The sequence below is a fragment of the Bicyclus anynana genome, chromosome 25, assembly GCF_947172395.1.
Source record: "Bicyclus anynana chromosome 25, ilBicAnyn1.1, whole genome shotgun sequence".
NCBI lineage: Eukaryota > Metazoa > Arthropoda > Insecta > Lepidoptera > Nymphalidae > Bicyclus > Bicyclus anynana.
Window position 1 is genome coordinate 3,821,244 of NC_069107.1, and position 23,324 is coordinate 3,844,567.

At 35.1% G+C, this 23,324-nt stretch overlaps 1 protein-coding gene across 7 annotated transcripts in view; it reads left to right on the forward strand.

Moving 5' to 3' along the window:
* The window catches only part of LOC112046543 (IQ motif and SEC7 domain-containing protein 2), a 243,297-nt gene that overhangs the window by 177,996 nt on the left and 41,977 nt on the right, over positions 1 to 23,324 (forward strand). For 2 of the 7 annotated variants that reach the window (XM_052889352.1, XM_052889353.1), the window contains exon 2: positions 9,025 to 9,416. The exons of 4 other annotated variants lie outside the window; for them this stretch is intronic. In XM_052889352.1, the coding sequence (XP_052745312.1) occupies positions 9,334 to 9,416 (83 nt within the window). In that variant the 5' untranslated portion in view covers positions 9,025 to 9,333. The remainder of the gene's footprint in view (positions 1 to 9,024; positions 9,417 to 23,324) is intronic. One more of the 7 variants, XM_052889354.1, reaches the window with a different exon arrangement.

Genomic DNA, 23,324 nt, shown 5'->3' on the forward strand with positions numbered 1-23,324 from the left:
TACCTCTACCTTACGTTGAAATTTTTCCTGAATTTTCTTTGCTATAAACCTCACGGAGCCTGAGACCTTTCCAACGAATGCAAAACCGTGGAAATCGGTTCGTGCTTTCTGGAGTTATAGCGTCAGGAAGGAAAACCCGACTTTTTTTATATAGTAGAAAATAAATAATAGATGACAGTATCTATTTCTAATGCCACCTCTTAGACTATTAGTAGATTTTGGACAAAATCTCTAGCTCTAGTAGCACGTTTTACAACGAACCGTGCCGAAGTACTAAAAATCGGTTCGAAAATTAAAATAACAGAACCCATTATAGAGAACGCGATGTACAAATGTTATTACAAAAGACGGCATTCATAAAGGCACGTTCGGTAAACAATTGGAAAGCGGAGCGGCGAATGCCTTATCGCCCCCATGGCATCGCTATTCACCTGCCAGCGGAAAGCGAAACGGTCCGATTGCCTCCGCAGGCCCCCCCATTGTCATCGTATCTGAGGCTTGTGGAAATGCCCGTTTTGTGGGCCTTTTCTGGGTGTAAAAAGGTTGCTATCGATTGGAGAGCATCGGTTGTCATTAACTTTGTTAATGAGTGTATTTTTTTTCTTCTTTTACAAGTTAGCGCTTGACTACAGTCTGAACTGATGGTAAGTGATGATGGAAGCGGGCTAACTTTTTAGGAGTAGGATTTTTTTTTTTTTGGTTTTTTTTTATTCTTGTCAAGTTAGCGCTTGACTACAGTCTCACCTGATGGTAAGCGATGATGCAATCTAAGATGGAAGCGGGCCAGGTCAACTAGTTAGGAGTAGGATTTTTTTTTTATTCTTTTACAAGTTAGCCCTTGACTACAATTTCACCTGATGGTAAGTGATGATGCAATCTAAGATGGAAGCGGGCCAGGTCAACTAGTTAGGAGTAGGATTTTTTTCATTCTTTTACAAGTTAGCCCTTGACTTCAATCTCACCTGATGGTAAGTGGTGATGCAATCTAAAATGGAAGCGGGCTAAATTGTAAGGAGTAGGATGACAATCCACACCCCTTTCGGTTTCTAGACGACATCGTAACGGAACGCTAAATCGCTTGACGGTACGTCTTTGTCGGTAGGGTGGTAACTAAACACGGCCGAAGCCTCCCACCAGCCAGACCTGGACCAATTAAGAAAACCTCAATCGGTCCAGCTGAGGATCGTACCCAGGATCCAGGATCATTGCGCCACGTAGGTCGTCAAAAATATAAAGTAAAAAACAAAATAACTTTTTTTTTTAATTTATATGTTTAATTTATATGTACTATTTGACACTTGGGCGGCGATCGAACCCTCCTCTATACCGTCGGGGTATTAAGACTATGAGCATTTGTATTAAGCTTCATAATTATTTGTGTTAATAAGCAGTCAATTTTTCGGAATTTTGTGAGATAGGTACTAAAATTTTGATTTATTAAAAGAGATTGCAAACATGATATTTATTAATTATTTTCCATTGTTATTGAATCGATATCGCAGAATGAGATCAAGGTCTTAAAACACTAATGTGACCATGCGTCTTACTTTAATTGGAACTGTCCCTGGTATCGGGAACAGTTCGGATTTTCTTATCTTACATATCTGTTGAGCTATCCATTCGTTTGCTGTGAATATGTAATATTTTTTCAAGGCATAACAAACCGCCTCGAAATTACTAATTAAAACCTTCCTTAAAAAATATGCCTATAGCCAGACAATCCAAATCTGATAATATAGTTTATGAGAAAATTCTGGACATGCAAATGTATCTAGTTATTATATAGTCAGTTTGAATACTATACCTCCATAATAATATGGTATAGGTTAATAATTCGTTTGGCGCTTTGTCATTTCTTAAAATGATTTTGTCCTGCATTTTGTCATTTCCATATGCTCATGCAATACATTGCAGTAGGTACTTATTCTCTATTGTGTGCGTCTCGTTTTGCGGTCAAATTATATGGTCACTTTACATTATACGAATATTATTATGACCTACCGGTATCGACCTTTGCGTGGGATACGAAAATAGAATAACAAATCGAAAATAGGGTGATAACGGAAAACACATTAACCTTCTAAATGGGAGAGTCGTTAAAAACATTTATTGGCCGCATGATAGTTTAATGCCGGGGTTAATATTAAATTTGATAAGGTTATCTTGATTTTATTATTGGTAGGTGCAGTTTAAGAGGAAAAACCTGATCTAATATAACTTATCGTCTAGGAGTGGTAGGTACCTATTTGTTAACCTATATGATATAGTAGTTTACCTACTATTAGGGTTGATACTAATGTAAACGACCTTGAATAATTACTACTAAATTAATGCAATTAAAACTAAACAAAAACAACAAAAAAAGAAAAACAGGCAGAATAGAGAAACCCTCGTTTTCTCTATTTTTTCTGTTTTTCTTTAATTTCTTATTTTATTTTAAATTTATTTTAAATTTAATTTAAGTTATTTTTATTTATCTTTCCAAACAGGTAACGATTTGAAACCTATTTTTAAGGGTACCTAAGTAACAGCGGCGAAGAGTTCATGCAAGCCGATTCCTGTCGGGCTACCTTCAAAAATCCATGCATATTCATTTTTGTACTTTATCCAAATATCTATGACAGAAAACAGAGTTTGTGTCACGCTATATGAATTTCCTTTTTTTTGGGAAGGCTTTCCTTAATCTAAATCCCATCCTTCGTCACTGTTAAGTACATACATGTATGTATTCTGTGGTTTGACGTCAATTGGACAAGTAGTTTTGAAGTAAACGAACAAACAACTTCACATTAGTAATTCATATCTAATATTAGTTGGGTTATCCGATTGCAGATTATAAACAAATTAAGTTGTTGTATGCCTAACTCGTCATTAACTCATATTCGGCTCACTGCTGAGCTCGTGTCTCCTCTCAGAATAAGAGGGGTTAGGCCAATAGTCCACCACGCTGGCCCAATGCGTTTTAGCAGACAGCACACACGCAGAGAATTAAGATAATTCTCTGGTATGCAGGTTTCCTTACGATGTTTTCCATCACCGTTTGAGACACGAGATATTTAATTTCTTAAATGCCTACCTACTTACCTAAAGTATGAAAGTTTAACACTTTAATTTATTTTCCCAAAAGTTATCAACACTGTGACAATCCGAAACATTTATTAGACTTTCGAAACAATAAATAAATCAATATTTTTAGTATCAACCTTAAAGTTTTCATTACATTTCGAATTCCTTTACACGAGTAATAAATGTAAGTGCTATTGCATTTTGGATTTTATGTGTGTTGTGATTGAGTGTATTTTTGATTGTGGGTGCGCAGTGTAAGGCGGCGACATCGCCGGGCAATATCGGTAGCCGATTGCGCGTGATACAAGTTATTAACAAAAGGCGATAAGGCATAAATAAAGTAATAATTTTAGTTACTTTCCCATAGTAAACGCTATGGGAAAGTAACTAATAATATTACTGTATTTATGCCTTATAGAGTTGTAAAAAAATCAACTCTCTCGCTGCGAGACATTTGAGTGCCCAAGCACCCGGTGGTTAGGACTCCGGAGTGAGGAGTCTAACAATACGCGCCGTCTCAAGAATCACTGCCTTCTGTATCCGACCCTTGATTCAGCAGTTAAGCACAAGCTTCTTGAGGTGTTGGTCGAAGCTTTTCGCTGTTAAGACCATTGACTGAAACGACTATCGGAACAATGATAGTTGACTCAGCATTCTACATGGAAGTAATCTCGTGAGCTAGGTCCAAGTATTTTGATACTTTTTCCTTTTCTGCTTTAACCATCGCTTATGACACTCATTGGGGCTGTGTGGTGGGTATAAGCTCGATAGTCTGCGTGAGCCTGTGCTTCTCAGGAAAACGTTGAACTGATGGTAATTCATCATTATCAGCCAAAAAACGACCACTGCTTCGTTGTCCCGGTGATTAGCCTTTGTGGTATCAGGAGCTTGGATTCGAATCCTGGGTGGGGTCGCAGAATACCTAATGAATACCTAATGATTTTCTTTATTTTATGAAATATCACCACGCTGGCCCAATGCGAATTGGCAGACCTTACACACGCAGAGATTTAAGAAAATTCTCTGGTATGCAAGTTTCCTCACGATGTGTTTCCTTCTCCGTTTGAGACACGTGATTTTTAATTTTCTAAAATGCACACAACTGAAAAGTTAAAGGTGCATGCCATAGTCTTTCCACTGGGCTATCACGTCTCTCGCATAGAATTCCGTGAAACGAAACATTAACTTCATAACATCTGTTGCAATTATTTACGCTTTCTGGTGAACGTGACGCTATAAGAAAAATTGTAAATATAATTTTCTTTTCGCCGAACGCACGTGACTCGTTGAGTATACTTACTTGTATTGATACGGCCTTGATTGATTCGATTAAAGGCCGTTTATAGACCTTTTCATTAACTTTTTAAACTCTTGAAGGTAATTTTGACGGCCTCCGTGGCGCAGTGGTGGTGGAAGTACAAGACGGAGATCGATCCCCGGCTGGGCTGATTGAGGTTTTCTTAATTGGTCCAGGTCTGGCTGGTGGGAGGTTTCGGCAGTAGTTAGTTACCACCCCACGTACCGCCAAGCAATTTAGCGTTCCGGTACGATGTCGTGTCGTGTCGTGTCAGTCGTGTCGATCGAAAGGGGTGTGGATTTTTATTCTACTCTTAACAAGTTAACCCGCTTCCATCCTCGACTGCATCTTCACTTACCATCAGGTCAGATAGTTGTCAAGGCTTGTACTTAATGTATCCGGTGGTCAAGGGCTAACATGTACAGTATAAAAACAAATGTAGGTAGTAATCTTCATTATTTTAGCTTAATGTCCACTACAGGAACAGGCCTCTCTCCTGGTAGGCGAGATAGAAAAAAACTTAGACCCACCACACTGCTTCAACGTAGATTGACGGACTGTGATAATGTTGGAATCTGTATCACTTAGGTTAATGATAATAATTACTGGAACCGACTGCCTATCCGAGGTAGGAGGGTTGTAACCCCATCTTCTCAATGTCTTGACTGAGAGAAAAGCTCAATGTTACAAAGACAAGAGTTGAACTCAGGACTACATTAATACGAGTCGATAATAATGTTGACAAAATATGACTTTGAAAGTAGCCTGTGATTTACTTGCCAAAAACAACAACGATAATAATCACAACATTAAATATCCGAACTGGTTTCACAAAGCAATTATTGCGAAACATGAAAACTGTATATCTGGCGCAGAGACCAACTGACATACACACTGACATAATCAATAACGACCTTGGCACCACTTCCCCGTTTCACTTCTGTCACTTGGAGACCAGCCAGACTACTTGGTAGTTCACTTGTGTGGCCTGGAATCCTTTGGGGAATGTAATGCTGATATTTGGAGCGCTTTTACCTACTTGTGAGTTACCGCATTGGCTCTCCGGTTAATTTAGGTATGCTATTTATCATTATCTATACGAAAGTGATAAGTTTATGTCTTTTGTTTATGTTTGTCTAATACACTTTCATCAGTTAGCCCTCATTTGCACGAGAGCTTTTTTACGGAGGTTAAAAAAACGTTCAAATACAACAAATGCTTTCCCAAAGTATATATTCACACGACAGCGTTTTTTTGTCAAGCAGTGTTGCATTCTCAATTTCGGACGTTGGAAATAGACCAGGAATTAAATTATGAACCTTAATAAAAACGCCAACGCTGGGTTTTAACGTATCGCTTATTTCGGACGTTGGAAATAGACCGATAGATAGACATAGACAGATAGATAATAGGTATTAAATTATGAACCTTAATAAAAACGCCAACGCTGGGTTTTAACGTATCACTTTTTTAACTCTCGTGTGAATAACTAATGAGGACTAACACTGGTTTATATATGCTATAATAGTTTCATCGTTATCAATATGCTGTTGAAAGATTGTTAACAAATTATCCTCCCTACTTTTACATTTTTGACTTATGTTTTTTTTGTCGTTTTGTATAATTTGTCTGCTTATGGAAGCTTTTTTTTTATAAATGACATATTTTTTACTCTTTACTCTCAATTTCATCTATCCCTATATTATTTTATTTGAATTGAAAATACTGTATTAAAACTATTATATCAATGTATTTTAAATTCGATCGATTTAACTTCTCCTATCACTTGGCCATTTGTTGTCATGAGCATTGCGCCTTGATTTTCCAATCGTTACACCATTATTTTATCAGGTTTAATAATAAACTCTATCCTTCTCATCTCTTCCTCATTTCACCCAATCATTCGAACATTAGTAAAACTCTACAATCGATTGTTAGTTTTTGTACTATTTCTTGCCACCTTTATTGTTTACTTCTCATTACCTTTTTCAGATTTCTTTACTGCGTCATTCTAGATAATAAGTAACACAGAGATATTTCCTTAATAAGTGAATTTATTGCCATAGGAAGGCAACGGGATAGGCAGAATGGGCTAAATTAGTGACATACTAAGTTATTTAGAGCGAACTAAATCGCAACTGCTAATGCCGTGTCGAAATCTATTGAAGGGTCGATAAAAACTGCCACTCCTCTTCCGGGTTTGGATGTTTCATCCTAGACTTCGTCACGAAAGTCAGCAGTAAAAATAATATTTTGAAATATCACACTGCATATTATGATATTTGCTCTAAACGGTCCGACTGCCAAGATATTTAATACCAAGTAATCGGAACCTTCGTGTGAATGATGACATTGAAAGATAATCGCGGTAAGAAATATTACACCGTTTTATACTGTCCCATAATTTTAATTTACGTTCGACACCTGCCACTGCTGCATAATATTCATATTTATATGCAACATACTAGAGTATAATTTGTACCATCAATAGTTACTGCCTTCAGAAAATTAAGCTTCTCCATCGCAGACTTTCATAATCTTAGTGTTGCTTGTAGTTAACCGGATATTAGTTATTACTTTCATAACATTTACGGTTAATGTTTGAGATAATAGATCCGTCTTATGTTTTATTATATCGTTCATTTGATTTTATTGCTATATCGCATTAGCTCGCTTAACAAATCTAGTCTTGCTTCTTAGTCGGTTACTACTATTCTAAAAATATTCAATCTTATAATTATAAACGTTCATTTGATTTTATTGCTTTATCGCATTATCTCGCTTAACAAATCTAGTCTTGCTTCTTAGTCGGTTACTACTATTCTTAAAACCTATAATTAAGTATATATTATAAAAAACTAATTCGCAAATTTAGATTATATTAATTTATGTAAGTAGTATATTAATAATAATTATTCTCATAACAATATAATGGAAAACTCGTGTTCTTTTTTATATTGCATGAGCCGGATACATTACGAACTGGATTCAAAATTAGGGCGTGATTTGGTTGGTTCTAACTTATAAATCTCATTACGCTATCATAAATTAGCTTTGTTTGACTGTTGTCGCGTTAATGTAGATTATGTCAATCAAATTATTGCCGAACTACGTGCACCATAAAACATCAGTACAAACATAATTATGATGAGTACTGATAAATAACTCATAAACATTAATAATATTATTATGAATGATTATCTTATAATGAGCAATTGGTTTTTTTTGGCCGGTTTCTCTCAGCTTTACGTATCATAACTAAAAATTAAGTCTAAAGTACCTATTTGTTTAAACCTACTAGAAATAATTTAAAAAAAATAATATTAGTTGTAGGTAGGTTTTAAAAATATAATTCATGATCTGATTATATTTAGGGCATTATATTTTAAATCACAATTTGAATGATTTGGGAAAGTATTGTAAAAAGCCATTGTGCATTTTTTAAATCATCTACAAAAGTTATTATATTTACTCCATAATGAATAAAAGATCAAAATCACGTTACCTACATTACACGCATAAAACACGTAAAATTCTGCGTATCATTATAATGGAAACACAAAGTTGGCCAATGTTCCATACAAGTCACGGACAGAAAAATTATGCCCATGATTGATGACTGTCGAGTTCTTGATTTCAGGCATTCATATGTTAATGTACTATATGGCGCGTAGTCATTGTACTTTCTTCTATTATTGTAGTTTCCCCGTCTGATGCCGCATTGGCACCGCGATTAGCTATTACGGTCAAATTCACTTCTTTGTGCGTTTCTCTGTCATTATTTACTACAACTGGTTTCTATTTTAAATGATGTTCTTTACCGCAGTCATTACATTTTGTAGTCTGTTGTGAACTTATGAAATTTTAGAAATTCAGATCTGCGGTTATTATTTTCACTTATTGGTTCGTTTTCGTTACATGTTATTAGTAATCTGACAGGATTTGCTTCATCATGCATTTCTTCTTATATTATTCGTATTTCTTGTCTCTCTTTCGTACCCTGTGTCCAACAACTCTCCGAGAGAGGCCGAGGATGTCTACCTAGATTGGTACTCTGACGATGGGAGTCTCTTTTATGTGTACACGACATATATTTCCCTATGAGAGCACCTCAATGTGGTTTTAATCTATCGTTTACGACGCGCCTTAGATTTGTATGGTTAGGTTAGGTAAATAACTAAAAACTGCGGTCTTATTCACTATATGTACGTTTTACGTACTTATATATTCTGTCAGGATTTGCTTCTTCATTTACATCTTTTTATAGTACTCGTATCTCTTATTTCGCTCTCATACTCTTGTCAAAACTTGTGATTAAGCTATCATTTACCATTCACTTATCATAAGGTGCTGAAACTGGCCCTTAGAGTTTTTAGTACGGTTTGAAACTATTTTCTGTAGAATGGAGAAGAAAACAACCTTTCCTTTTCTATTCTGCTAACCTTTCTCACTTTCGTTGAATATACAAATGGAGCGTCGTTAGCGAGCCCATTAGAGACGGCTTGTTTCGTAGACTACAAGCGGTCGATAGTGCAGTTTAAATTAATACCCGTGAGGCTCGCCAATGCTGTTATTAAAATAGCGTTTCGAGTTATCGAATCATTTGTTGGTTCGCTTTAAAACTGGACGATGTTTGTTAATTGTTAATTAAAATCCTCCAGGTTCATTGTGACATAAACGCCGCTCAAATAATTTAACAGGAGTTCCAATTTAATTCGAAAGCGCACGATTGAAACTTTATGGACCATTTGAGTGATCGTAAATATTTAAAAAATTATCACTAAAGTGTAAATTCAGTGTTATGTGATTAGTGTTGGAGCCAGAACGGAATTCAGTGCTCAAAAATTTATATGATGAAAAATTTCAAGAAGATATCGATGCTACTTTGTTAACACACCAAAGTGGCGAAGTCAGAGTCCAGGATTGTGCTAGTGGGTGATGGGAATGATGACGGATGCTGTTGCCCTGGCATGAGGATCGGTGATATTGGTGGAGTGCTTCTGGAAGCTGCAAAGCTGACGCGATCGTGGTTCTGTCAGAAGCCTGGTTACGGGTAAGTTAAACATAACTGGAACATTAAAAGCAATTTAAGCCTCAGTAGCTTCACTGGCTACTGCCTCGTTGGTTTAGTTATAGCCTGTGCTCCGGATCACGAGATCTTTGGTTAGATTCCTGGGTGTGTAGTGAAATATTTAGCTTTTCTGTCTTTCTAGAAAATTTCTAGAAAAAAAAAATTTGTCTGAAGTTGGGAAGTTGATGGTTTTTTCCAACATCGAAGAGCACGTTAAGCCGTCGGTTCATTAACATTATTATCCGTAAGTCTCTTCTCCTATAAGTCTGAGTCCTCACCAGTTAGAATATAGTCGTACCCATTCAGAGTACAGTCTTTACGACTAGTTGGAGACGGAAAGGGCATAATAATCATGCTTTTAAGATATGGCAATTCCTAAAAAAAAAAAACAATTAATTTATATACTTACTCGTATTCCGTCCTGAACTATGAATCTATGCGTGGAAAAATGATGCTAATATCACAATGCGATCCTCATTACTCTGAAGCCGACAGCAACTTAGCTTATTACAGGGAAATGGGTAGCATTTTCTCAGAAAATGATTTTGTAAAGAGTTTTCAAATGAGCAAAGTGAAGTTTCCCGCTTGAAAATAAACAAACTGCGAAACCTAGAAACTAGGTCTCACAGCGTTTAACCCTGAGCGGGGCGGATGTTTCGAAGCACGAACTTCTAGAAAAGCAATTCGCTTTCATCCACCGCACACTGGGGTCGTTAAAAAACGAAAGGCGCAACCCATGCCGTCATAGCAGGCAATCTCGTTTACTAATAGAATGGAAGCTTGCGACCTCCAGACATGTTTTATGAACATTGAAAGGAGAAACCCAGTCTCCATACAAACTCGGGCCCAAAAATTATTTAAACGATACATAGCTGAAACTTTACCATAAATTAGAACGTATAAGATCTCATGAGGCTAGTTCTCAGAAAAATCTACATTGGCCAAATCAGCTAAATTACACACAAAAACTTAGTCGGATCTGTTTGACATCAAATTCATTGCATTATCGTTGTCAAAATGTCAGACTACCATTGGTAAGTACCTACGATTATGGACTTTAAACTTGGCTTAGAGAGGTAGCTTGTTTCCAGGGGCATGCACAAGGTAATTAACTACGGTAGCGCTGACTACATACAAATTTTATAAAATGGAAATCTTTCTCGCCCAATATAGATTCGTAATGAATCCTCAGGGTATGCAGTGCTATTATGCATCTATGAATTGCACGCCACGGCTAGATTCAACCCATTTCGTCATAGCAGGCAATCTCGTTTAACTAATAGATTGAAAGCCTACATTAGCCTATTTCTGAAGGCTGGAATTTTGTCAGTCCATGTCCTGCCATAGGTAAGTACAATGAAAACTAGCATGTATCAAGGGTCTAGATCCTCAATTGTATAGTTATAAAACTTTTTTTTAAATATTTTCTAAGAGGTATCATGAGGAATCATGTCTCCAATCGCCCATAGCTTTAGTACCTATAGCCATACCCATATCTTCGGGACAACTCTTCGCTAGAGACCCTTAGAGTATAATTTTTAACGGTGTTTTTCAAGGGGTTCCCGCAAAGGTAAGCGACTGGTGAATCAGGACATGATTTCTTATAATAAGCCGATGAAAATATTGAACAAATAAGCTTTATACGTTGATGGTTGATGGTTTTTCAAATGCACAAAAGTCCACTCCATAATTGGCTACTGTACATACCTGTGGTAGGTACATAGGCTGACAAATTTTCATCCTTCGTAAAACGAGGTATGTCTGACTCTCACAGGCTTTTGGTCCATAAACAACGCTGCCCACTTTAATAACCAGACTATTTTTCCTCAAAACTGGGTCGTTCCTGCGCCGGGCCGCGCGCATTCAGCCGTATTAATCAAGTCGGTGCAACTGAATAGAGGCCCATCCCTCCCCCCCCAATGACAATGGAGGGGATGTCTCGCTCCATTTGACAAATAAACTGCACTCGCGATCCTCGGGCCAAAGTTCGGCCAAGTGGTTCGAATGGCCAGAACGTTTTATGAACCTTTGGAGTAAACTAGGCGCTGTGATCTTAAAGCTATATCCAAATCAGTTTCAAAATAAAATTCTATTTTTACGATAATTGTATGCCCATCAGGTGAACTGACGACATCAAGCTAGTCGCAGGGATTCGTTGGATGCAGGTGACTCAGTATCGTGATGTTTGGAAGTCCCTACAAAAGGCAAATGTCCTGCAGTGGACGTCCATCGGCTGATATGATGATGATGATGATGATGATGAATAATTGTGTGTGTTGACCAACACTGCGCTTTTTAGTGCGGGGTCGCCATTCCAGCACTTGGGACCCCTACGTCCATTGGCTCTTTGAACTGTGTACCCCTTTCACTTTTGCGGATCTCCCCATTTCTGATTCGATCAAGCAGAGACACTCTTAGCATAGTTCGTTCCATCGCCCGCTTTGTGACTCTGAGCCTTCGAAGTCCTTATATACATAGCTCCATTAAAATAATGTATCATGTAATATAGTAAGCCATTATTGTAAATGTATTCGCGTACGGATTTCGAGTAAAAATTTCAAATAATATTTTTAGTATAGCTGCCGCATTTTAATGAGTCCCGACGTGACCTAAAATCTTTTTAATTGAAATACGCCGCAGGAAACGTGAATAATATCCGTTTTTTAAAGGTACCCCCGTTATCCAGGGATACGTTAAATGCACGATGCATTTTCTATAATAAATGTTGTATGAGATTTTCCTTTTGTTGTTCACGTTTTTCATTCTTTACGTCGACTATTGAAGTATTCCCAAAGGAAGTGACGGTTTACTCTCTGCAATCGTTCCTTCAAATCTGATCCTGGTATGATATAAGACTTAGGTATAGAAAGAAAGATAGCATAGGAGATGTTTTAATTTGGGTCCACTTTTCAGAACGATACAGAAAAGAAAAATGTACTAAACATCTTGTATAATTCACTAGATTACTGCATTAGTATCTTAGTCGAAATAATATTCGCCAACAAGGAAAACAAGCTGATTTTTATTTAATTCTTACTATAATTTATTCTTATACATATTATTTTCACACCGATCCAGCTTTGCAAATTGCATATGGTAGTGATTTAAGTATGTCCTCCTTTTGCCCTCCATGTCGCATGTCCCTTAGACAAATAATGCAATGAATTTTATGTCAAAGGGATACGAATTAGTGCCCACCTATAATTTAACTGATTAAGCAAATATAGATTTCTTTGAAAATTTACCTCATGAGTTCTCCTTAATTATCCTAATTTATGGCCAATTTTCAGCTCTGTATCAATCGTATAATTTGGGCCCGATTTTGTATTGAGACTGGGTCTGACTGACTGACTGACTCCCTTACCGTACCGACAGCATAGTGTTTGTCGGTACCTATACATATAGCTTGGCAAGTTCGTTGATGAAACTACCATGATATGCGGGCGACGGGAGGGGAAGAACTGTGCGGGTGTGAAAACGTGCGCGCGAAGCAGACAGAAGGACTGTGCGGGTATGAAGTCGTGAGCGCGGGACATCGCTATACCTCTTCCGACCCCCGCGGACCATCGAAAGTGTGGTTGTTTTAACATATCACTGCAGAAAATCGATTCCTTTTACGTACGTTGGCTATATCGCTATGACGCGACTCCGTTCGCACAAGTGGCGAGTCGTTAGAACACACAAAGTTGAATAACACTACAGTTCAGTTTAATTGGAACACACACTTCGAATTTTCCCATTTAGGGCACACGGAGGCTTTGTTCTGGCGTCGCTCCAACCAAGATTGGAAAGCCGCACAAGCGAATAAAGATTTGTTATTTTTATTGTAATAACTAGTGGGACCTCGCGGTTTCACCTGCGTTGTTCACGTTTCGTCGTCGTATCCGTATAACGCTAAAATTAGTGTAAAGTTGCATGCTCTTGATTTTACATACAACACCCTCTTTCCCTCACCCTAAGACTGACCGAAGAATGACTGACTGACTGAGAGAATGAGGCATTTGTATAGGAAAAACAAGCAATAAGTAATCGTAACTATGAATTATTCATTGTGAACGCTCTGTTGTACTGGTTACCACAAGCGGTGTAGGGGAGCGCATAATTTGCAGTGTTTGTGGTTAAAATTAACTGGAAGAGATCACTATTAGTGATAAGGTCGCCTTTTGCCTAAAAATTTATGTGTTCTATTGTTATTTTCTGTTTTTAACCGACTTCAAAAAAAGGAGGAGGTTTCTCAATTCGACCGTATTTTTTTTTTTTTTTATGTGTGTTCGCGCATAACTTCGTCATTTATAGACCAATTTGGATAATTTGTTTTTGGTTGGAAAGGAGATGTTCCGAGGGTGGTACCATGATAAGGAAACCAGGATCTGATGATGAAATCCGGGAGAAATCGAGAGGAACTATTGAAAATTGTAGGAAACGCACTGGCCGCCCCGGCCAGTGCGTTTCCTTAATTTCTAACCGACTTTAAAAAAAAGGAGGAGGTTTCTCAATTCGACCGTATATATTTTTTGTGCAATAAAGTTATTATAAATAAAATAAAATAATAAATAATTGATAGCAAGTTTTCCAAGTATATCAGTATCTCATAGCCTGATTTTCAACAGAATAATGTGCACAAACTGTAAAGCGTTGTATATTTCTAACAAATTCGCTATTGAAAGTAATGAGAACCAAGCAATAAGTAATGTAATCGTACCATTGAATTTTCCATTGAGGGAGCTTTTTTTATTGGCGTCAGTCCAACACAAGCGGTGTTATAAGCGCATAATTTGCAGGGTTTGTGATCAAAATTAATTGATAACAGGGTTTCACGGATCACCCTGTAATTACTGGTAGAGGATCTTAATATAAGACGACCTTCACCAGAGTAAAGGCTTCACCCCATCTGTTTGCTGCGCAAAATAGTTATTTATGCCACTGTCATGTATTGAGGGCCATTGTAGTACGAGTGATTTTTGTGCAATGAGGCGAAGCTGAATTGCACAATAGAGAGCACGAGTGCTACAATGGGTAATTACGGGCAGTGGCATACAATACTTTTTCTACAACCATGATAAATTAAATAAAACAGTTAACTAAACTTGGTAAAAATATAATTGGCGGTGGTCATGACCTCCTCGATTTTGAATCGGCGTGGGCGTAGATTTTGTATATTTTATGAAAGCCTGAATTTTAGATTCTTTTCATGAAAGAAGTCCCCCAGACGCGGCGCTAATGTCTTAATGAGGCTAGTATTTGGTAATGGCGGTCTTATTGTCATTTGTGTAAGGAGTTCTTTCATGAAAAGGACTCTACCTGTGTGGTAATGAACATTACCAAAATGGGAGTAAAAGTTATTATACATATAAATGGATCGTGCCGCGATGCAAGAACCAGCTCATGACTAAGGTCCCCGTATGGGTTCGAAACTAGTCGGGCATACTCCGACCTAATATCACGTGAGTTTTAGCCGTGTTTCATAATCAATTAATTATTATATAAAATTAAATATATACCAATAAATATAGTGTCAATGGGTTGCCTAAAGAATTTCAGTCAAGAATATCACCAGTTTACTGGACCCAGTGATGTTGAGTCCAATAAATTCAAAGTCATAAAGCCCAACTAAACTGGATGTCGGAACAGCTTAGCTTAGCCCGTCGCTTGAATTCGCTCACTTAAGCGTAACTTTACCCATACCGAAAGCTCATATAAGTTTTACCCAAGACGCGCTTATCGGGTTCAGAGAGTTGCTAGCGCTGCAAGCAATTTCAAAGCTAAATTGATATGCGATTTACTTTGTGGATTCCGTTGATTTTAGATTGTAAAACTAGCGGACGCTCGCGACTTTGTCCGCGTAGAATTTCTCACTACAATTACATTGTTTTTATTATTCGTTTAAACCTTATCTATACTAATATTATAAAGCTTAGTTTGTTTGTTTGTTTGATTGAACGCGCTAATCTCAGGAACTACGGATCTGATTTGAAAAATTATTTCAGTTTTAGATAGCCCATTTATCGAGGAAGGCTATAGACTATATATTATTCCCGTATTCCTACGAGAACGGGAACCACGCGGGGTAAAACCGCGCGGCGTCAGCTAGTTCCTGAATAAGTACAATAGGTATTGTACTTGTTCGAGTACACTACTGTCTGTTATTGAAAACTGCGTCAAATCCGTTACGTAGTTTAAAAAGTCGAAGCTTATTAACGCGAGAAGCGTCTTTGTTTATATAAACGAATATTATAAAGAGTTAATTTGTATTTTAGAATTGAAACTATCGTGAGTGATATTCATATTGATTAATTATGAAACACAGCTAATGTTTATGTTTATAGTTCATATATTAAAAAATGTCACATTTAATGTAAGGAAGCTAAAACTGCATGAATTTTCATCTAATTACGATAAAATATTTTTAGTAGATTTTGAAATTTTATAATCTTATTTATTTTGCAAATATCCAGTCAATCTTTGCTTTTTATGTATAAATTAGTTAACATTGACCTTATTTACCCCAATGTATCATAAAAATCAATATATTCAAACCCAGTCATCATCCCCATTCCCTTCGCACAAAACGACAAGGGCACAGCTCTGTAGTGAACCGTTAAATTAGTTGGATAAAATTGATAATCGATAAAATTACACAAATCATAGTGTGCATCGGTTTTTGCTAACTTTCTACAACAGCTTCGTGACCACCCACCGTCGCTGTCGACGCTAAGTAAGAGGACACGATTCTGTTATATCTAGCAGACTTTTGTAAATGGAACCAATTTGCACGAAGAGTTAGCTATTTCTTTTTTTTTTTTTATTTTATACAAGTTAGCCCTTGACTACAATCTGACGTGATAAAATAAACTTGTACCTCTTCCATCTTTCAAGCTTTCATCTTAGACTGAATCGTCATTTAACATCAAGTTAGATCGCAGTCTCGTCATAATAAGCTATTGTCATGCATTTCTTGGATTCTGTTTGATACAGGACCCAAATATAATGCAAACACAGCTGAGGCGCGTAGCGTTCCCTTTAGTTGTATTACGGTAAATTTATTACGCTTCGACAGTCACCCGCGATGCCGCCAAGGCATAATATTATGGAGTACAGTTAAGTGATAATTTGCCTCTACTTTATTAGCTTTCTTAATCATCGGCACGAGTTCAAGTGAATTCATATGTGTTTAATTAAAATTTGCGATATGTGCTTACTTGTAGACATAGAATTTCGTTTTACGACTATCACTGACATATTTACTCATCATCATCATCATTATCAACCCATATATTTGGCTCACTGCTGAGCTCGAGTCTCCTCTCAGAATGAGAGGGGTTAGGCCAATAGTCCACCACGCTGGCCCAATGCGGATTGGCAATTTTCACACACGCACAGAATTAAGAAAACTCTCTGGTGTGCAGATTTGCTCACGATGTTTTCCTTCACCGTTTGAGGAGGTGCATGCTCCGGACCGGATTCGAACCTACGCCCTCCGAAATCGGAGGCAGAGGTCATATCCACTGACCACGGCTCTTACATCGGACATGTTTACTCAAAATTTTAATTTTTTTTTTGTGGGTTTAACGATTTTTTGTAATGACTAGTAAACTATATTTTTACCCACCTACAAAATGGATACAAACTTAACACAAAACAAACATTCCACAATATCCAACAAAGACAGGCAGGTGCCAAAATTTAAAAAAAAAATATCTAGTAGTTTAGAGATAAATCTAAAAAAATAAAAAAAAATCTACCTATTAGCAGACTCTTGAAGCTGATTCTTGAATCGTTAATCTTTTTAGGACCACGTCATAAAACAAGTAGTAACACTTATAGAATAAAGGATAAATTGCCTGCTTTGTATTCCTTAGGTACCGAAATTTATCCCGGCTCAAATTCTGTAGAATCAATGCGAAGAATCAGCCCCGGATTGTCATTTAGTTCTTCGAAGATTGTGAATTCAAAAGAGCTCGCCGAGCCAATTTGAATAAATCTTTCAACACTTTGTGTTTGAACGGCGACATTTTTCATAAAGTAAATTTTTAAAACTCATTCCAGATAGTTTTTCGTTTCTATTGAAGGTCGGAGTGGATTTTGCAAAGAAATATTCACTGAGGGATGCCAGACATATCTGGTATCTAACTTCGGAATAATTCTGGTCAAGTCTTACAAACGGTGGCGCGCCATCTTGAATTTCAAAGCCTTTGATGTTTGAAGGGAATTCCTTACCTTTGATTCGAGTATTAAAATAATTTCAATAATGCATCAAATTAGTTTTCAGAGCGACTTCTTAACAAATATATATAATGATAATTATTTCACATAAATGTGATAGTAGTAATAAAAGCTTGATTGTGTTTCTATAAATAAAATATAAAAACAACATTCAACGCTATTATTTACATTTAGTTTATATTTTAATAAAAATTTTAATATTTTGCTGTTAAGTCAATAATAATATATCGAATATTTCAAATGTGACAATGTCATGAAAAAAAAAAAAGTAAATTACCAAAAAGAAATAATATTAAAGAGGTTTTCTTTTTACATCTCCCCCCCTTAAAAAAGAACTTTATCTAAATAATGTTCTCTAATTTATAATTGTTCTCTCATTAAGAACAGGATACAGTTTTGTGATATGATAAAAGTTTGATTCCGCTTTTTTGTGGCCGGTATCAACTTCATAGATTGAATTGGAAATCCTTTGTACAATTTTGAACGGTCCAATTCTTAATTCATCGGTTTTCTTTCTATTTAAACGATTTCCGTTTTCTACATATACTCTATCTCCTATTTTCAATCTATATTCTTGCCTATTCTGGTCGAATATTTTTTTATTATAATTGTGAGATTTTAGTGTGTTTTCCAGAGCTAGTTTTCTGTCTCTTTCTAGATCGTCTTTAGTGTATCTTGATTTCAGTTCATTTGGCAAAATATTCACATTTTCTCCTTGTAAAAGGTATTTTGGAGCAAATTTCGTAACAGTGTGTTCTGTTTCATTATATTTTTCTACACATTTTTGCGCAATTGTACTCCATGCTGTTTTATTCTGATTTTCATTAATCTTACACCTTATTTTATTGACTAATGTTTGATTTAGCCTTTCATTAAGTCCATTTGAAAAAGGTGTATCCACAGCAGTGAAAATCATTTTTATATTTTCCTGGTTCAGAAATTCTTTGAATTCCTTGGAATTGATACCAGGGTACTGGTCTGTTAATACCATATCTACTTTGTAAGTTTCTGTAACATTTTTCATTAGTTTAATAAAATCTGTGGAGCTTTGTGTCTTTGATGTAGAAATATAAGCATATCTTGTGAAATGATCAACTAAAAGATGTAAGTATTTTTTTGTTGATCGTGATCCTCCAAAACCGCCAATGGTATCAATTGATACAATGTGAAAAGGTTGTGTTGCAGGACCTAAATGAGACATTAAACCATATTTTGATTTCTTCCTTGATTTGTTTTTAATACAAGTTTCACATTCATCACACATTTCTTTAATGTTTTTGATGAAATTTTTTGCTGTATAAAATGGTGTTAATTTATTTATCATCTGGGTCCTCCCAATGTGACAATAACTAACGTGAACATCTTTTATAAGATTTATGCTCATCTCTTCTGATAATATAATCTTTTCCCGTCTTTTATTCTTTTTGTAGTAAATTCCATTTCTCTTAATAAGTTTTTGTTTTTGTAGGTCTTGATTTCTATATTGGTCATTCTTTATATCTTGTAGACTTATTAAATTTACAACTTTTAAACAATCATCTCTGTTTTCGTGCGGTTCTAAAACTGGGTTTCTGCTTAAGCAGTCGGCTTCCTGGTTGGATTTTCCTGGGTTATATTTTATCTTGAAATTATATTGAGATAAATAATACATCAAATCTCCTAGTTCCTCATCAGTCCTTGATTTAATGTTCATGTTTTCTAATGGTTTATGATCTGAATATACAATAAATTCTTTTCCCATAAGCCAGTGTTGCCAATATTTTATAGATTCTTTTATTGCTAGGCACTCTAGATATATAGCTTTCTTCTTTTTTTGAGTTTCAGTTAACTTTTTTGAGAAATAAGCAACTGGTCTTATATCCTCATTTTTATCTTTTTGTTTCAAAACCGCTCCTACACCCTTTATACTAGCGTCTGTATAAATGTATATTGGTAGTTCTGGGTCAAAAATATTTAGAACTGGTTTTGAACATAATAATGTTTTTATTTTATCAAATGCTTCTTGACATTCTGCAGTCCATATGAATTTCACATCTTTTCTTAATAAATTGTGTAATGGATCTAAAATAATTGCACTGTGTGGTATGAATTTATGATGAAAATTAACTTTTCCTAAGAATTGGCGTATATTTTTTTTTGTTTTAGGAAGTGGAAAGTTTTTTACAGCAGACAAATAATCTTTCAAAGGCCTTACTGAATTATTTTCTATTATGTGACCCAAATATTTTGCGTATTTTTCCGCAAAAGTACATTTTGAAAATTTCAGTTTTAAGCCTTCCTTTAGTATTGCCTCAAGTAACTTAGATATATGTAATATATGTTCTCCAAAAGTTTTAGAAAAAATTAAAATGTCATCTATAAAGTTTACTGCAAAACCAGAAAGTTCGTATTTTCTTATAATATTTCCCAATATTCTTTGAAAAATGGCTGACGCAGTCTTTAATCCAAACGGAAGACACGTCCATTGAAAGTGTCCTTCTTGTGTAACAAAGCCAGTTTTGTACCTGTCTTCTATTTTCAAAGGAATTGACCAAAAGGCTGAATTTATGTCAAAAGTAGAAAAATATTCGCAATTCACAGCTTTGATCATTAAATCTTCAATCAATGGAAATGGTTGTGATTGGGGAATAACAATTTTGTTCAATTCTCTAAAATCTATACATAGCCTTGTTCTCTTACCATCTTCCTTTTTATATGCTAAAGTAACTGGGGCAGCAAATGGGCTATAAGATTCCTCAATTAAATTATTTTTTAATAGTTTTGATATCTGGCTTTCTATTTCAATTCTGTCTTCAGCTGTACATCTGTAAGGACGTTTGCAACAATATTTATCTACACTTAAATCAATATGTGCTTCATAATCCCGTACAGTTCCGATATCATATTTATCCTTAGCAAACACTTGTTTATATTTTTCTACCAACTTATCAATTTCTGATTGTTGGGATAAATCAAGATGATTTACCAATATTTCAAAATTTGCCGTGTCAATATGTTCATTGAAATTCACTTCATATTTATTTATGTCTTCATTTTCTTTTGGATCATTAAATTGTACGATTTTTAGTTGTTCATTTTGCATCAACTTAAAGTTTTTAATACAATCTAGTCCAATCAAAAAGTCATAATTAAAATTTTCATTATCTATTATGAAGATATCCATAACTCTTTCAATATTGTATATTTTTATTTTAAGTTTTATTATACCTTTTGTTTTCTTCTCACCATTAATAGTTTTCAAGCTTACTATTTGTGTATTCTTTGAATTTTCATTTTTCTGTATTTTTAACAATTTTGCATTAATCAATGATACATTTGAACCTGAATCATAAATTCCAGAAATATCTAACGTATCATTCAATAGTAACTTTACTTTTATTAATGGTGGCACATCTAGTTTTTTGGACTCTCTTCATTCAGTTCAACTTCCAATTCAGAGTTATTTACAGTTTTAACAACTCCTGTTTTATCTTTATCCTTAAACCAACAATTTTCCATTAAATGGTAACGTTTCCCCTTTTTTTCTTTCACACATATGGGGCATGGTTTTGTTTGTTCTTTTTTATTTAATTTAATGTCAGAGCAAATACTGTTTTTATTGTCATATTTATTCTTTCTTACAAGGTGTTCTAATTTTCCAATTTCATAGTAAAGATCCTCAGTACTTTTCAAAGCTGCTCGATCAATCTGATCCCCCACATAATTCGGTAATCCGACCGCTATAAGGTCAATAAGTGTTTCAGTATCAATAGATTTCCTTGCTTCCAGTAAAAGTTTTTCTTTTTTTAAACCGTATGCAAGTAATGAACCTGTTTGATATTTAAAGGACAGAGCATATCTAATGGGTGACAATCCTTTGTTTGCAAATGTCTCACAAAAACTTTTTTCCCATTTGTCCCATTCTGATTCTATTGTATGTTTCATTATCATACAACTATACCAATCGACACTAGATTGCTCCATAAAATTTTTTAAAACTTTAATTTTCTTTATATCTTCTTTTATATCAAAACGTTCACATTCTTTATTAAAATCCTTTAGCCATTGATAAGCATTTGAGTTTCTACCATTGAATTTTTCAATCATGAAATCTTTTGCAATATTCCCTAAATTTTGATTTTCAGGTTTGTTATGTCTTTCTTCAAGCATTTTTTCTAACAATTTTTCTAGTACTTCATGTGAACTACTAGGTATAATTTCAGAATAGTTTTGAATTTCTTCGAGATAAAAATCATAAAATTGTACATTTTGCTCCGCATCCAAATAAATATCTTTTATTTCCTTAGTTAAGGTTATCCAGACTTTTCTCGTTTGGTATCTTTTATTGAAGGATTTTTTTACCTTAACAAAGTTTGGAGTATTATAAATGGTTTGGTGGAGATTTACCGGCTGATATTCCTCTGGTATACTGAAAGTTTTACCATCAGGTGTGGCAATCGAAGTTACACATATTGCGTTTGATTTTCCATCACTTGTTGGTTTTACTTCAAAATCAAACCTCAGTTTCTCCATTTTTCGTAAAATAGTTAATAAATGTTGTTTTATAATGATAATTATTTCACATAAATGTGATAGTAGTAATAAAAGCTTGATTGTGTTTCTATAAATAAAATATAAAAACAACATTCAACGCTATTATTTACATTTAGTTTATATTTTAATAAAAATTTTAATATTTTGCTGTTAAGTCAATAATAATATATCGAATATTTCAAATGTGACAATGTCATGAAAAAAAAAAAAGTAAATTACCAAAAAGAAATAATATTAAAGAGGTTTTCTTTTTACATATATATATAGGTATTGTTTGTTACTTAACATCGAGAGTTAATTGTATTCATTGAATGGAAGAAACAATATATATTAGACCTTCTTGTCTGACGAACACATCCGAAGGTTTATACTTTAGTGATGAAAGTCAGAAATATCTCCACGTATATTTTGATTTGTAAATTATTTCGTCTATACTAATATTGTAAAGCTGTAGAGTTTGTTTGGTTGAATACGCTAATCTTAGTAACTAAGTACTGGTTCGGATTGAAAAAATATTTTAGTTTTCAATATCGCGGATTAGATTTCCACGCGGACGAAGTAGTAGGCGTCGATTAACAAAGCAACTAACTCCTATGTTAATTCCAAATTCCCAACAAGGGAACCAGTTTCTGAAGTTACTACTATATTCGAGCTTATCTTATATTTTATTTCATAAACCAGGAATTCATATCAGCATTGGAGGATAAACATGACTTTAGATCTATTCATGCATATCTATCTTTATTGCAATCTCTACATGCCAATATTTATTGACATAGTTTCGCGCCGAAGAGAGAGATAGGTATCTCGAATCCAAAATGATTGTCAATATTAGTATCAGCAAGGATATGACTTCACCTTTGTGAAGTTAATATAACCATAACTATATAGCACTGTTTTATAACAAAATATAGGTATCAGGAATACATAGCATCGAAGTAGGATGAACATGTCTTCGTAATATGTGTACATATTCTCTAAACAAGCCAATGTTAGTGCCAGCAAGGATATGAACACCTTACTGAAGTTATAACCTCGATTTAACATTGTTATAACATAATACAGGTACCAGGAGTACATAACATCAACGTAGGGTAAACAAGACTTTACTAGTAGACGTATCTATCCTGAAGG